At 40.5% G+C, this 15,687-nt stretch overlaps 2 protein-coding genes across 2 annotated transcripts in view; both read left to right on the top strand.

The window, feature by feature from the left end:
* Positions 1-2,237: 2,237 nt before the first annotated feature.
* phpt1 (phosphohistidine phosphatase 1) lies at positions 2,238-4,960 on the top strand. The gene is made up of 3 exons (XM_056290893.1): positions 2,238-2,527; positions 4,137-4,264; positions 4,398-4,960. The coding sequence occupies exons 1-3, from the start codon at positions 2,362-2,364 to the stop codon at positions 4,488-4,490; spliced, it is 387 nt and encodes a 128-aa protein (XP_056146868.1). The 5' UTR covers positions 2,238-2,361; the 3' UTR covers positions 4,491-4,960.
* Positions 4,961-5,540: 580 nt separating this feature from the next.
* Positions 5,541-15,687, top strand: part of mamdc4 (MAM domain containing 4) — a 39,433-nt gene continuing 29,286 nt past the window's right edge. Inside the window, exons 1-8 of the mRNA XM_056290894.1 lie at positions 5,541-5,759; positions 7,969-8,061; positions 9,114-9,275; positions 9,976-10,101; positions 10,831-11,055; positions 11,807-11,932; positions 13,856-14,011; positions 14,279-14,382. Coding sequence (XP_056146869.1) covers positions 5,693-5,759; positions 7,969-8,061; positions 9,114-9,275; positions 9,976-10,101; positions 10,831-11,055; positions 11,807-11,932; positions 13,856-14,011; positions 14,279-14,382 — 1,059 coding nt within the window. The 5' untranslated portion in view covers positions 5,541-5,692. The remainder of the gene's footprint in view (positions 5,760-7,968; positions 8,062-9,113; positions 9,276-9,975; positions 10,102-10,830; positions 11,056-11,806; positions 11,933-13,855; positions 14,012-14,278; positions 14,383-15,687) is intronic.

Below are 15,687 nucleotides of genomic sequence, written 5' to 3' on the forward strand. Positions count from 1 at the left end.
CACAGCATAACAGAGCCCGCGGACCCCCCTCACTATACGGGTCAAGCATTCAGGTTTTTCCCTTCATTTGTCACCTGTATATATTTTTTCTTTTCTGTTTTTTAACTCCCACTGATGTTGTGTTGTTTATTGTTGATTGTGTGTTTTATTGTTGGACTGGGCAGAGGGGGTGGAGCAATGTTTTTTACTGCTTTGTTATACTGTATTTGATGTAAGGTGACCTTGAGTATCATGAAAGGTGGCTTTAAATAAAATGTTTAATAAAATAATTACTACTAAGTAAATAAAGATGACAGAGGTTTGATGGTCCTACTTTGCTTTGCACAGGACAGGAGGTCATAAAAGACGTTTTAATGTCATTTATAATGTAATAAAATGTCAGATGGCTAGAAATGTAAAACTGGACCTAAACTCGTTCTCACTGAAAACTCAGGGGAACAGTAGGTCAGTCTTCATGGGCATTCTTTTCTTTTGGGGGTCCCCCCGCCCTTTTCTCACCAATTGTATCCGGCCAATTACCCCACTCTGAGCCACCCCGGTCGCTGCTCCACCCCCTCTGCCGATCCGGGGAGGGCTGCAGCCTACCACATGCTTCCTCCCATACATGTGGAGTCGCCAGCTGCTTCTTTTCACCTGACAGTGAGGAGTTTCACCAGGGGGACGTAGCCCGTGGGAGGACCATGCTATCCCCCCCCCCCCCGAACAGGCGCCCCGACCGACCAGAGGAGGCGGTAGTGCAGCGACCAGCACACATACCCACATCTGGCTTCCCACTCGCACACATGTCCAAATGTGTCTGCGAGTGGGAAGCCGGATGTAGGGGGTGTCGAACCAGCGATCCCCGTGTGGGTAGGCTACGGGATAGACCGCTACGCTACCCGGACGCCCCCTGTTGGGCACATTCTGTCACTGATTTAATTCTAACTGTCTGTGACACCAGGGCCCAAATTTGCAGACACTTCACGCGCGCACACTTACATACACACACACTTACATACACACACATACATACACACACACACTTACATACACACACACTTACATACACACACACACTTACATGCACACACACACTCACACACTTACATACACACACACACACACACACACACACACACACACACACACTTACATACACACACACTTACATGCACACACACTCACACACTTACATGCACACACACGCACACACTTACATACACACACACTTACATACACACACATACATACACACACACTTACATACACACACACTTACATACACACACTTACATGCACACACACACTCACACACTTACATACACACACACACACTTACACACTTACATACACACACACTTACATGCACACTCACTCACACACTTACATACACACACACTTACATGCACACACACTCACACACTTACATACACACACACTCACACACTTACATACACACACTCACACACTTACATACACACACACATACACACACACACTTACATGCACACACACTCACACACTTACCTACACACACTCACACACTTTAATTGTATTTTTTTGTCATTGTTTGTTTTTTCCCCTCATTTTACTGTGAGTCATGGATTAGACGTGTTTGGTAGCAAATGAACGTAAGAGCATTGGTTTTATATGCGATTTTGGCCAAAGTGTCACTAAATATTTCTTCAAGATAAGTTTACTGAAGATTTACCTGCTGAAAAATCAATAAGTTAGGTCCTCACTACAATACATACAGAATCTATAGGACTAGCTGTGATTTAAATAGTGTGCCAGTAGTTCAGTTTATGTCGGGACGTCCTTATCACTGTTTGGGTATTCTTTCATAACCTGAACACAAGCCATTGTAAGGTAATTATTATTATTGAACTTTGCCCCCCCCCCAAAAAAAAAGCCTATATTTAAGTTTAGATTTCCCTTGAACAGCTACAATGATAAATGAACGGGCAATATTTCTACTTTTTTTTGTTTTCCTTTTTTGTTTGTCTGCAATATTTTAAAAAGTTTAAAGTAATGATTTATTTTACCATTTCACGGCTGGGGTTTTTTCTTCATAAAAGTGACGTTCGTGTTGTAGTCTTTGTACTCCGTGTTTTGTACATCAAAATAACAAAAACATATACGCTTATTCCGCTATCGCGCTTCACTGAGTGACGAAATTAAATAGCGGCGTAAAAACTACAACTACCACAACGCGTAGCGACACGGAAGTGTGCGACTACAAATGCGACCGTAAAACCGGCACTTCCGGGCGATCGGCGCGACGCATCGTCCCCGCACCGTTTCGCTTCAGCGGTACGTGACAGACTTCACATCCAGTCTGGTTTTTGAAACAACGAGCGGTTTTACGCTTCTTTTGAGAGCATGTGTACACAAACGAGGGCTGCGGCGCTCATAGCCAATATTCCGCCAGTAGAAATCGATCCGGATGGGGTCTTCAAATACGTCCTGATACGAGTTCACAGCAAGGAGGAGGGGGACGATTCAATGACGGATATTGTACGAGGATTCGCTTGGGCTGAGTACCATGGTGAGTTAACCCTTTGTTTTAATTTTGACTCACTGTATCAGCACACGTGGGGAAATCCCTCTCTGCGTCTAACCCACCCTAGCTGTGTAGCCAGGGGCAACGTGTGGCCGTCATACAGAATATGACAAACTGGGAGTGAAAACTTGGAGCACACCGAGCATACATCGCAAGATCTGGAAAATGATATTGATCCGGGAAATGATTTCTCCTGTAACAGGGGTGGGCAGTTTTATCCAGAAAGGGCCCAGCGTGGGTTGAAGGATGTTGTTCCAACCAAGCAGTTGCACACCTGATCCCACTAATCGACCAACAAGAGTCCTGGCCGAGGAACTTGAAATTGTAAGCTGTATAGTATATAGCGGGTCTAATACTGAAATACTCAAGGATTGGATGGAACAAATGTTTGCTGAAACAAGTCAAAAGGATAGGTTTATTTGTTGGGATTTCAATATAGATCTGTTAACTCCGAGTAAGCATAAAATGACAGACGATTTTATCAATTCCGATGTATAGAAAATTCTAAAGGGTTCACAAACTTTCGAGCACCACTGTAGTTGCACTGCTGTGGCAGTCCTGTGGCATCTAGTGGTCTGACACTGACATAAGTGGAGTATATATACATATATATATATGGGTTTTTTTTTGGGGGGGTATGCCTTTATTACATGGACTGTGTAGATATGACAGGATAAAATAAAGGGAGAGATGGATTTGGGGCGACATGCAACACAAATCCATTGCCTGATTCGAACTGCAGATGTTGCAGCTGGTATGAAGCCATGCATCTAAACCAGCACACTACAGGGACGAGCCATACTTTCTGATTAATATTTACACCACTTAACCATGTCAGTGTCCGTGGTCACGCTACTGCTACTTAGATGTCGAGAAAAAGTGAAAAACAGACGAAAAAGGGAAAAAGAAACAAGTTTGTAAATAAAAATGTGACATGTAGCTGGCTTTTTTTTTTCTCTCCAGAAGTTATGTTTGCTCAATTATCTTTAAACCTGTGTTTACACAATTATGTTTACATAACACAATTTCCCTCTTACAATAATAACACAGAAGATTAGTAAAGAGTGTGTTTTTGTTTTTGTTTTATTCGAAAATGGATGAAATCAGAACCTCCTTGGCGGAAGTATTTACATAAAATCAACGACAAACACAAAAGTATAACGTGTACAGCTTGGTTGCCCGACAACCATCCTAAATAAAGTACTAATTAAAGTGCATCTTAACAACATTTAAAACATATTTACGGAAAAAAACAGACATACGGCTAGTTGACAGCAAGTTGCCACAGGTTGCCACTGAGGTCCCACTACCTGCCAGTGCCACTAGGGGGCTCCCACTACCTGCCAGTGCCACTAGGAGGCTCCCAGCCTACTGGTGGTCTTCACTGAAATCCTGCATAAAGCTGTCATTCTATCACAGGGTCTTTACTATGGAGTTAACTCAAAATGGATGATAGCCGTTAATTTCAAAAAGGGTGGGTTTTCCCCTTTGCATTGTAAGTGAAATTTTGTCGCATTTTATAGGCCTATTTCCTGTCTTGCATGAGAGTAAAACATAATTTGTGCATTGAACAAAATGATATGTATGCTTTCAGCTGACATCTATGACAAGGTGTCGGAAGAGCTGGAAAAAGGAGGCCATTTGGACTGTCAGTGTGTTGGAGGAGGAAGAATCAGACATGAATTCAACGCCAAGAAGATCCATGTCTATGGCTACTCAATGGTAAAAGACCCCGCATTACCCATGCAAAAAAAAATGTAGTTGGTTCAGTAATTGTGTGTCCAAAAACTGTTCCGATCAGATTTTTTTTCTTAAGTGTTTTGTTGAGCTTGTATTTTCCCCCCTGTCATTACAGGGATTTGGAAGAGCGGACCATGCTGTGTCAACAGAGAAACTGAAGGCCCACTATCCCGATTATGAAGTGACCTGGAGTAACGAAGGATACTGATCTACACCTGCATTTATCATCCTCGCCTTTCGATAAGACTTTAACTGCCGCTGCAGTTTTCCCTGAGCCGTGGTGTGGCAGGCAGATCATAACGATCTCATCCCACTGGAACTATTGGAACAACTGACGCCAAGTCAGAAGAAGAGGTTGTTACTGCTTGCCTCATTATCTAAACATCACACTGTCAGACAGTGGCTAGACTAACGTTTTTTTTGTTTTTGTTTTTTTTTGTCTCAAAGTCAAGTGAAATGATGAGGAAATGAGCACGCTAAACTTTGTTCAAATGTATTTTTACTTTAGGTTGAATAAATTTCACGATGGAATGTGCGCTTGCTCTAATATGAAAAATCATTTATCAGGAAATTGAGTTTGGAAAATGGAATAAAGAAATTGTTTAATCTCATACAGAAAGGTACAGGCTTTAATTTGTTATTTTATACAGATGTCACGAAGGTGAATTAAAAGACTTTTACCAACTTTAGATAGCTAAATACTATATAGCCAGTTAATGTTGAATGTCCTCTGGCAGAATGGAAAAGATAATCTTTACACAGTGGTTTTCAGTCACTTATGTTGCTATCAGCAGGAAGGTACTCCTTGCACCTACCAAACTGTAAACCGGTAATAAATGTTAAGGCCTGTGAAAACAGATATGCGAACTCCGTGATCCCACACTAGCCGATGTATCAAACTATCTTAGCCACTATTCAAAAACAGTAAAATGTGTATTTCACAGTAAAACCGAGTAAATTCAGAACACGTTAAACTTGCTCACTGGCCCGTCATACAACACTCAGTTTAGGACACATGATTATTTTCTCTTGAGGTCAAATAAGGATTAATCAGTTGTGATATATACGATGAAAGTAAAACCTGTCATGAAATTTCCATCAATAACATGGTCTCACCTGTAGTGGCAGATCATTTTAATGTGAGCTAAGCTGTGAAACTCCTTTTAATTGCTTTTTCAAGTTTTCTGCCACCGCAGGCCTACTTTATGACTTGTGCAATACATGGATGAAATGGAGAACATTCCTGTTGGCGCATGGAACACTTTTTTTTATGACTTAGCTGTATTGCACATGCATGCCAGATGGATGTAAAGTCCAGATGTTATCACTGGGAATCAGAGAAGGGGTCAGAGTTATCCCGAGAGACTGTTTTCACATTGGCAGTGCTACCTGTTTGAGTATAGATCCTCGATGAAGGAGAGGATGGGGTTACAGCGGGGAAGCTTAGCCCTCACACTGCTCTTGGTACTTCAGTTGGGTAAGGAAACCTTTAAAAAAAAAAGTAGATGTTTTTGGAGAATAACTGTCATTCACTGTTTCTGGTAGTCTATAAAGATAAGGGGAAATGACTGAATGGTGTTAATGATCGTTTAGTGTTCACCAAAAGATGCATTGAGATATTTGTGACTACCCCAAATAATTCAAGTGGTACTGGTAAAATACATTTTTATGTATGTATGTATTGTTTTACCACCGTCGCCGCTGCAGTGTGGGTGTTTCCTAGGAGTCGTCTTAATGCCAATTTTTAAAAACTTGTATTTACTTTTTATAACGCGCTGTATTCTCTTAGACCGCACAATTTAGTGAAAACTAGTTTTCATTATATTTTAACTGATCTCTCAGACCATACAAAGCCAAATAATATAACCTTCTTCAGATGGCTTGCTTACATCCAAAAAAAATGGTTATGATCAAAACACTCAATGACAATGTGCCTAATTGTGTCTTGATTGCTTCCTAATTTTAATGAATATTAGTGTCTGGTCATCAAAGTTGGCTAGAAGATGTGAAAAGTTGAGAAGACTTCGATGCTAATTTCATCACCTCAGTCTTTCGTTTCAGTATTCACTGTGCAGTAGTCATTTGGCAATGCTTTATATCAGTCACTAAAATTTAATGCATTTTAATTGATAAAGCTCGCAGTGTATTATTTTTTTAACTGCTTGTTAAAAATATACTTATCATGTTTGCACACCTGTGTTTGCAAAAACTCTCCTGTTTTGTGGCTGATTATATGTCAGAATAGGTAACGAAAAAAACGTAGTTTGGTCACCCTCAGTGTTAATGGAAACGTCATAATGTCAACAAAGGTGTCACGTGGTCTACAGTCGCGGTTTGCGGTGAAGGCTGTGAACGGTCTTAACTTTATGAAAGACGGTGAGAGAGTACTGGCCTACTTAAAGCTTCGGTGACAATATTAATCCTTTCTATATAATATTCTAAACGTTTGTCTAGAGCTGTATCCAAAATCGCACCCTATTTGCTATATCGCGCTGCGGCTGCTGCTTCTTCTTATGCTTCGACTTCTTCTTCTGTAGCTACTGCTTCTTCTTCTTCTTCTTCTTCAGCGTCTCCTTCGTTTTCATCATCTTCTTCTTCTGCTCTTACTCTGCTTCTTCGGCACTTTCACAATCGGATACCTCGCGAAGAGACGAGAAAAAGCGCAAAGTGACGACCCAGGACGTAAAACGCTGTCGCGCAGGCGTCCTCCCATTATGCGGCTCCAGGGTCGGCCCCTACGCCCACCTGAGGACCCAGAGGGGCCCAGAGGGAGGACCGTCGTACTCGACCCCGAGCGGCGTGGGTCATGTTGAGGGCTTCTTGAGGAGTGTGTAGTGAGTTGAGGAAACAATTCGAGACACAACTTTTCGTTTACTGCGAAATCTGCCGTAACGATTTACGGCCCACACACGGGGTACGTCGAGACAATTATGGCTTTGCTAACGGCTGTTTTTCCCCAAATTACCACTAAATGTCTCTCTTCTCTCCAACGCAAATGCATGAGCTACAACACAACGCAACAAAACTCTCCTCATAGCAGCGTTAAGAATGGTTATCAGTTTAACCAAACAAGTGTAAACTACTAATAAGACACGTTAGCCCCTAGCTAACGGGTCTGACCCTTTATCCGAGCGGTTAGCGATGTCGCCTTGTGGTATCGAATCCCGCACCGGGCAAGAAAATAACTGGTTACACAAGTTTGTTTTTTTTCCCCAATCTTGTACCATGTCCTGTAATTCCTTTAATAACTCTAAGCTGCCAAATCTTGACTCTTAATTACATACCTTTGGACCGGCGAACGCCATTTGTATTAACCTCATTATGACATTGCTGATCTTTGAGCCTGTTGGTATCAGCTGTCCCATAAATGCACAACGGAAGCGAGTTGTGATAAGAGAAGGACTGAGGGATGAGTCACCTGTGGAGTTTAATACAGGCAGACTTTAAGACTCAAACCTATTGTGCCCTATAAAACGTTTTCAAATATTAATTCATATTTTTTGATAAACGTAGTCACAATACTGTTTGTCAAGTGCTAATTCAACAACTTTGTTATACTACCCACACTTTGCATCGTGTCCCAAGAGGTTTTCAGCTGAGAAAGTTAAACCACGTGTCAGACATTGATATTAAAGAGTGTCTCTAAAGTCATTTTAAAACGATGTTGTTTTTTTGTAACTTAACAGCTGCTAGTTCACAGGGACATCCGTGCCAGGCTCCTGAGCGGAAGTGTGACTTTGTGTGTGACTGTTCAGACTGCAGTGATGAAGAAGACTGTGGTAAGACTTGTCAATTTTGAAAATTTGTCATCCATATTTCAAGCCCAAATGCTGAGCGCCAAAAATAAACATCATTATAACTTGGATTCACAATTTACTTACCAGGAGTTATGGTCCACGGGCATGGTAAAAACCCTAGGAATGCGCAACAGTAAACCTTTTATAGTGTGTTTGTTTTGCTCACTTTTGTAAATTCAATGTGAATTGTGAACCCATCTTTTTAAGCTGATAAATATAATTGCGATACACAGTCTCAGCATAATCCAAAACAGTGTTAGACTGATCGAAGGCACATGGAAAAATACACATTTTTAATGAATAACCTTGTATGTTACACTTGCTGATAGTAAGGTACATGGCATTTATTTAGGCCAGCAATTTAATGCATTTATAGCTACCAAATTGTTTCAGCATTTTCTCGAAGGCCTATAGTATTCTTCTTTATAAAATTCCTTTCATAATGCAAATAGAAAAAGAACAGTAATTTTACTCTTGTGGAGCTCACTGGCTGTTATCCATAGTTTACCCATTTCAGCATCCAAGAATATGTCACTGCAACCAGTGCAAACATCTAGAATATTGCTCAGTCAATGCAAATTAATTTTTGCAACAAGAAGAAGTGGCTTTGTATAAAATATGACAAGGTTTTTCTCTTTGCCTTGTCTAAAAGCTCTTTTATAACATATCAGAACGGCAATGCTGTTAAATAATAACCACCTAGAACTTGTGCACATAAGCTATGATTATAGATAATGCGAATGTGTAATTGCAGCATTACCAATAATTACATTTCTTGCCTGGCCTTGACTGCACTGAATTGGCTGCAGGGAAAATAATTTACTTAACCTAATTTGTCGTCATCCTCAGCCCTTCATTAGTGTGTGCATTAAGACCTTAATAACTAACATCATGAATAAACCATCATGTACTGCAGCTGTAATTATTATCATTATGTGTCATTATGTAATATTCTTACTGTAACTGCTGCCGGCACTATTATGCAACACTATGAGTTTGTGTCTTCTTCTGTTTTTACACTCTCTCTCCTCAAGGCTACAAAGCAGCAGACTTTGTGTGCGACTTTGAGCGCGCGGGTATGTGTGGGTGGAATCGCCAGCCCTCTGATCCAGCGTACACCTGGGAGAAACGTCAAAGAGGAGACACGCTGCCAGACAGCGGACCCTCCTCTGATTTCACTCTTGGAACAGCTTCAGGTACCGTGCACTTCCTTCACCTTTAACCCCAGTCTTTTCTTCTCAGTTACATTACAGTCACATGCCATATACCAGTAGTGCCCAACCACCCCGACACTACCAGATGATTTCACTACTTAGCACACCTTCAACCAGACAGGTGAGGACTAATCAGTTGGTGTAGTGTTGGGTTTAAATTCAACCTGCATACACAAAGCTCCTCATGGCACATGATTGGGCACCAGTGCCATATGCTATGACTTAAACCACATGTACATGGAATTTGACTCTGGTTTCGTGGCTCTCTCAGTGTACTTAACATAGAATAACAACACCACAACACAACAATCTTCAGATATTTACACAAAGATTGACTATATACAGGTGAAATAAGAGGTGAGAAAGTGCAGTGGTGCAGAGAATATATCACAGATGCTGAAATAGATGTTAGCAGGTTACTTACATGCATGCCTGAGGTAGATGGACATGACAGAGCGTACCAGTTTACATACAATAGATGTGGCAAATATTTGTCTTTCAAAGGATTCATGAAATACATGTTATTAGGAACAAGACTAAGACAAATACTCATAGCACTTGATGACTTGCTTAAATACAAATTTCCTATGATGATGGAGGAGTCATGAATATTGGTCATGAGTCACTCGGGAGAATAAGAGGTGGCTAGAGAGTAGAAAAATATTTTAATCATGCATTACAGGATGGTTCATGGGCGTGACTGCAGTGAAGTCAGATTCTCCCAGAACTGCAGTCTTGACCTCACCCGAAATGAAGCAGTCCTCACCCACCTGCCGCCTTCGCCTCAGATACTTCCTATGGGGTTCAGGTACCATCAACTATTTATGATTTTTAATAATAGGCTATAACATGGATTATTCTGCATCTTTCAGTTTTAAAGGTGGTGAAACAATTTAATTCTAGAAGTTAGAAAAAAATTATTATTATTATTATTATTATAAGGTGCAATTAACAGAGCTATCTTATCACACTATATTAAATGGAAAAAGGGGGGGAGATCAGATAAAAATACACAGATCTAGAACAATACTAACTGAAAACTAATATAAGTTCATATCAAAAATAATAATGAGTATGATAATGAATCTTGTTCTTTTTATTATCATTAGTAGTAGTTGACTACTACTAATCTATTAGTTGATTAGTAGTAGTTTGACTGTTGGGATAAGCAGCAGCATCCTGTGACCCTAATTAGGATAAGCGGCTTGGATAATGGATGGGTGGATGGGTAGTAGTAGTTGAAGTATTATCAGAGGAGGCAGTAATAGTAGTAGCAATGGTAGTTGTGTTAGTTATGTCTGCCTAATGTCTACTAAGATGACTAAACACAATTATGTATCACCATGGCCCATCGCCATAGTCCTTTTTTCTAGTCATTTACAGGGAAGCGCAACTTGTCGTGTCACATTGCTTTTTTAGCCTTTGTACACTGAGACCAGATTTGTTTTTTTGTTTCTTTGAATTGTTTGAAGATACAAGAAAACTTGTGAGGCCAAGTAACGCAATCTCTCTTCTCTCCCTCATGTATGTCACATAGCGCTGGGACCGACCCCCTTATGGGCGTCCGTGTGGCGCAAAGATTCCAAAGAGGCTGTGGTATGGCGTTCAGAGAGCACCAGTGTGCGTGGCTGGAGGGAGGCCACCATATTTCTGGGCCGCATCTCAACAGCATTTCAGATCCGCCTCAACTCCAGACGCTCTATGGGAAACGCCGGAGACGTGGCGGTAGACCACCTGGAATTCCTTGACTGTGCTCTGCCACGTGAGTCCTTCAAACCATTTCACTGATGTCGGAAGTATCAAACATATTGTAGCGGGAATTCAGGGGACAGGCAGGAATCGAACCTGAGTTCCCTGCACCACGGGTAACTGCTAAACAGTCAACTAAAGGGTCCAACCTGTTAGCCAAGGGCTAGCAAGTCTACACATGTTAGCCAAGGGTTTACAAGAGTTTACAATATCATAGTGCCTAATATACTTTATAAATAAAGTTTGTTTGTTTGATGGATGGGTGATTGATTGATTGGTTGATTGGTTGGTTGATTGATTGATTGATTGATTGATTGATTGATTGATTGATTGATTGATTGATGTCTAGGCGCTGCCTTCTTTTCCCCTCGTTGTGCAGTTTGGAGTGACATATCTCATTTGATATTGACTCTCTTTGGTGTGATCCAAGCCAAGTTATTTGAGTTTCTCTTGTCTCTGTTCTGCATGTCTACTCTTTATTGTATTCATTTATACTTATAAAGTAAATTTTCCTCTTTGTAGATTACTTTGTTTTTTTTTTTGTTTTTTTTGTTCTGCTCACATTTGCAGTTTTTACTGTTGGGTTTATCATCCTTTTAGGCCATTTTTCTATGATCAAAAAGTAGCACATAGGAGAAGTTATTAGTATGCTAATCAGTAGTAGTATTACTGCATGTAATAGGTTTGGTTGTGATGGCAGCTACGTTAACAGTTGTACATTTTGATAGATGCTTTTACATCAGCTTCTCTTCCTGTCCATGCAGTACCACCTCCAGGTGAGGGCTGTGCAGCAGGTTTGTTTGAGTGTAAGCGTGAGGGCTGCGTGGCGCAGCGGCAGCTCTGTGACGGCACCGACGACTGTGGCGACCGGACCGATGAGGAGCCATGTGGTGAGAGAAGGGAATTTGGCTCAGAAACAGAATTAATGGATTTCATTTTCAAATTTGAAAATGTTGTAACGTGGACAGTTTAGCCCACTTACCTAGTTAGTGTAAGGACAACGTGACCTCAAGCGATATTTTGAATGACAGTTTGTAGATGTGGAGCAAACTGTAAATGCCACCATGACTTTAATGCTTGATTATACGAAATGCTTTGATCAGGGAGTACGTCTTACACCCAGGTATATTCCTCTTTGACAAAGGAGAAGAAACATATCGACAACAAAGTTGTACATAGTTAAACATAGTACAATACTATAACACTACACATTTTATGGGTAGTGCATTTACATTTCATTCATTTAGCAGACACCAGGACAATTTTTTCCCCCTTTTTCTCCCCGATTTTACTTGACCGATTACCCTATTTTTCAAGCTGTCCCTGTCGCTGCGCCACCCCCTCTGCCGATCCATGGAGGGCTGCAGACTACCACATGCCTCCTCCGATACATGTGGAGTCGCCAGCCGCTTCTTTTCACCTGACAGAGAGGAGTTTCGCCAGGGGGACGCAGCACGTGGGGGATCACGCTATTCTCCCCAGATCCCCCTCCCCCCTGAACAGGCACCCCGACCAACCAGAGAAGGCTCCAGTGCAGTAACCGGGACACATACCCGCATCCGGCTTCCCACCCACAGACACGGCCAACTGTGTCTGTAGGGACGCCTGACCAAGCCGGAGGTAACACAGGGATTTGAACCGGCGATCTCTGTGTTGGTAGGCAACAGAATAGACTGCTATGCTACCCGGACACCCCACAATCATCCAGAACAGTTTACAGAGAGGTAGCAGTCAAGATTCAGTGCCCTCTTCAATGACACTTTGACAGGATACCCCTCTTAGTATGGGATGGTCACTCTTGCTTATCAGCAACCCACCCACAACACATCAGGGGTTTTCAGAGTGTAAGACAGTGAGCCTCCCTTCAGAGAACATCAACTCAGCGGGACTTCCCCCTTTTTAATAAAAGGCATAATAACAATAATAATAATCTACTATGTTCTAAAATAAAGTGTTGCAGCCATAAAGGGTTTGAACATCTTTATTTTGCACACTAGATAACGTGAATATACTATGAATATGCTGGTCAAGCAAATCAAAAATTTTAAATAATCAAATGTTTGAATGGTTTGGATTTTGGTGTTGCCATTTTCTGAGAGCATACAACAAATTTCCATCGTCATCTAGTGAAGCACCAGGGACACCACTGCACATTATATAAATTACAAACAAGGCAAATTTATTCATATATAGTACATTTCTTATATGAAGTTAAGTGAAAGCACTTTTCATTAGGGCAAAAAAAAGTTTAAAAAAATATAATTTAATGAGATACTAAGGAAGACTATTAAAAGAATAAGACAAAGAATAAAAAAAGAAATTAAAAGAGAAGCATAATAAACTGGAATCAGAGTTAAAGTGTTATTTACTGAAATGAAGTAGTGAACATGACATTTTTGACCTGGATTTATGCATATAAGCTGCATACCATCTGTATGTTTTACTTACAAGAGTCAAGGGTAATGACTTCCAGTTGAATTAAGATGAGTAGGGCTGCATCCAACGTTATTTTCGTAATCGATTAATGTATTGGATCTTCTTCTTTTTTTTATTAACCGAAAAAATCTGTTAAAAGTAAAAAATACTGATGATGCCCGTCTTAAGTTTCCAAAGTCCAAAGTTATGTGTTAAAACCATTTACGTAGTCTGTCCAAAAGCCAAAACAAACCTCAGGTATTCATTTCATAATGATATAAATCACTGGGAGGCAGTTTATGAAACAGAAGTTGTAATCAATACATGTTCTGTCTGTTGACTAATAGAAGCAACCAATTGTTTCAGAACTAAAAATGAGCAAATGTCTGTATCTACAGAAGGATACTGGGGCTGTGATTTTGAGAAGGACTTGTGTGAATGGAACCTGGCTTCACTGTCAAACCTAAAATGGGTGAGGACAAGCCAAGAAAAGATCTCCACCACCGATCCCTCCAGGGGACCCGGCAGGGACCATTCCACCAACAGTGCCTCAGGTGTAGTAGCTGTTTATACTGATCAAATGAAGCCACATTTGTCGCAAACTGCTGCTAATCTTAAGTAATCTTATTTAAAAGAAATTAACAGTAATCATATTCTATCATATTCTATTTACAGACCCATAATCAGATTAACTCATATATTTGTTGTTTGAAATGGGTTTCATAAGAAACGAGTCATGAAACATGAGGATCAGATTTTTACCCAGTCTTGGATTCTCATTTAGTATATTCGCCACTCATGTTAAACCTTTTCTCTCATAGGTCATTTTCTGTATGTCACTGTCCCTGACGGCGGACTCAAAATGGATTGGGCCTCTTTCCAAAGTCCACTTCTTGACCCCACCAATAGCACACATCCTTGCAAGGTATGCAACTGAGTTTTTCCTAACTCACATACCTGAATGAGTATGTTTACATGCTCATCAATATGCCACTAAATACCGGGAGTAATCAGATTGAAAGAACGACCAAGACGGTCGTTATGACCATTTTGGATTTTCAAAGTTTAATAACTTTGTGTGTGTGTGTGTGTGGGGGGGGGGGTGACACAGACATGCCGCTCCCTGAATTCACCTAAAATTGCATATATTTGCATTAAAATGAGTTTTAGATCAATTGCACAAAAAAAGTTATGATAAAATCTACCTAAAACGACCATGGATGGTCAACATGACCGTCTCGTAATTTGCGCGTGATCGTGCGCATCATGTCACTATAACGTCTTTTGGTCACATCATTTCTTTCATGAAGTTCATTGCTCGGTCCTAGAAAAAAGCTAGCATTCTCCAGTACAGAGAAATAGTCTAAATTTGATTTTTGATTATTGCCAACATGTCTGGTTACAGACGCTGTTACAGACCCACCATGACTACCCCCGAGGCGCTGCAGAATTTACAGGCATTGGACAGCGCCATTTTAAATTGTTTGAAAACTAGTATAAAGCGTTTTTAAAATGTTCATTTTGGTGTCAGTTGGTTTCATAACAGACATACCAACATATGTAACACATTAATATCTCAAGATAAGTATTTTGACAGAATATGGAGTTTAAAAACCACGGTGGGCAAAATGACTGCCCACGGTCGTTCTCGTAGTTTTTAAGTTCCAGTTGTTGCTTGGGACGGTTTTAATATTTATGTTCAGTTCTTTTTTTACATTTCACGTTTTATAGGCCTTATTACGTTTGTTAGATTAGCAATATGTGTTTTCCATTTTGTTTTTCAGGTAATTTCACTTTTTCAATTTTGCTATTCAACTTCGACCATGTCTCTCTGAAGTTTAAATTGTTTAAAAATAGTATTATAGTTGTTAAAGTGTTATTTTTGGTGTCAGTCGTTTCCTAACAGACATGCTGATATATGTAATGCATTAATATCTCAATTGGGTATTTATCTTGACAGAATATAGAGTTTCAGTTTGACCGGCAGTCATTTTGACCTCCCAGGGTCGTTTTAGGTAGGAGTGAAATACGGTATATTTGTGGATTTTGGCAACTTCTTTTACATCGCTGTTACAAAGAAGACCAAGCCGCTTTTTTTTTTCTTCATGGAGTAGCATCAAGATACATGAGGAGGAAAAGTAAAGTAAATTGCTATACTTTACTGCGTCCCGTAAAGCAATCCCTATATTCCCCGGGATGTTGGTGCCCGGTAGCAGACAAAATGCATCTA

The sequence above is a fragment of the Lampris incognitus genome, chromosome 12 (assembly GCF_029633865.1).
Source record: "Lampris incognitus isolate fLamInc1 chromosome 12, fLamInc1.hap2, whole genome shotgun sequence".
In the NCBI taxonomy this organism is placed as follows: domain Eukaryota; kingdom Metazoa; phylum Chordata; class Actinopteri; order Lampriformes; family Lampridae; genus Lampris; species Lampris incognitus.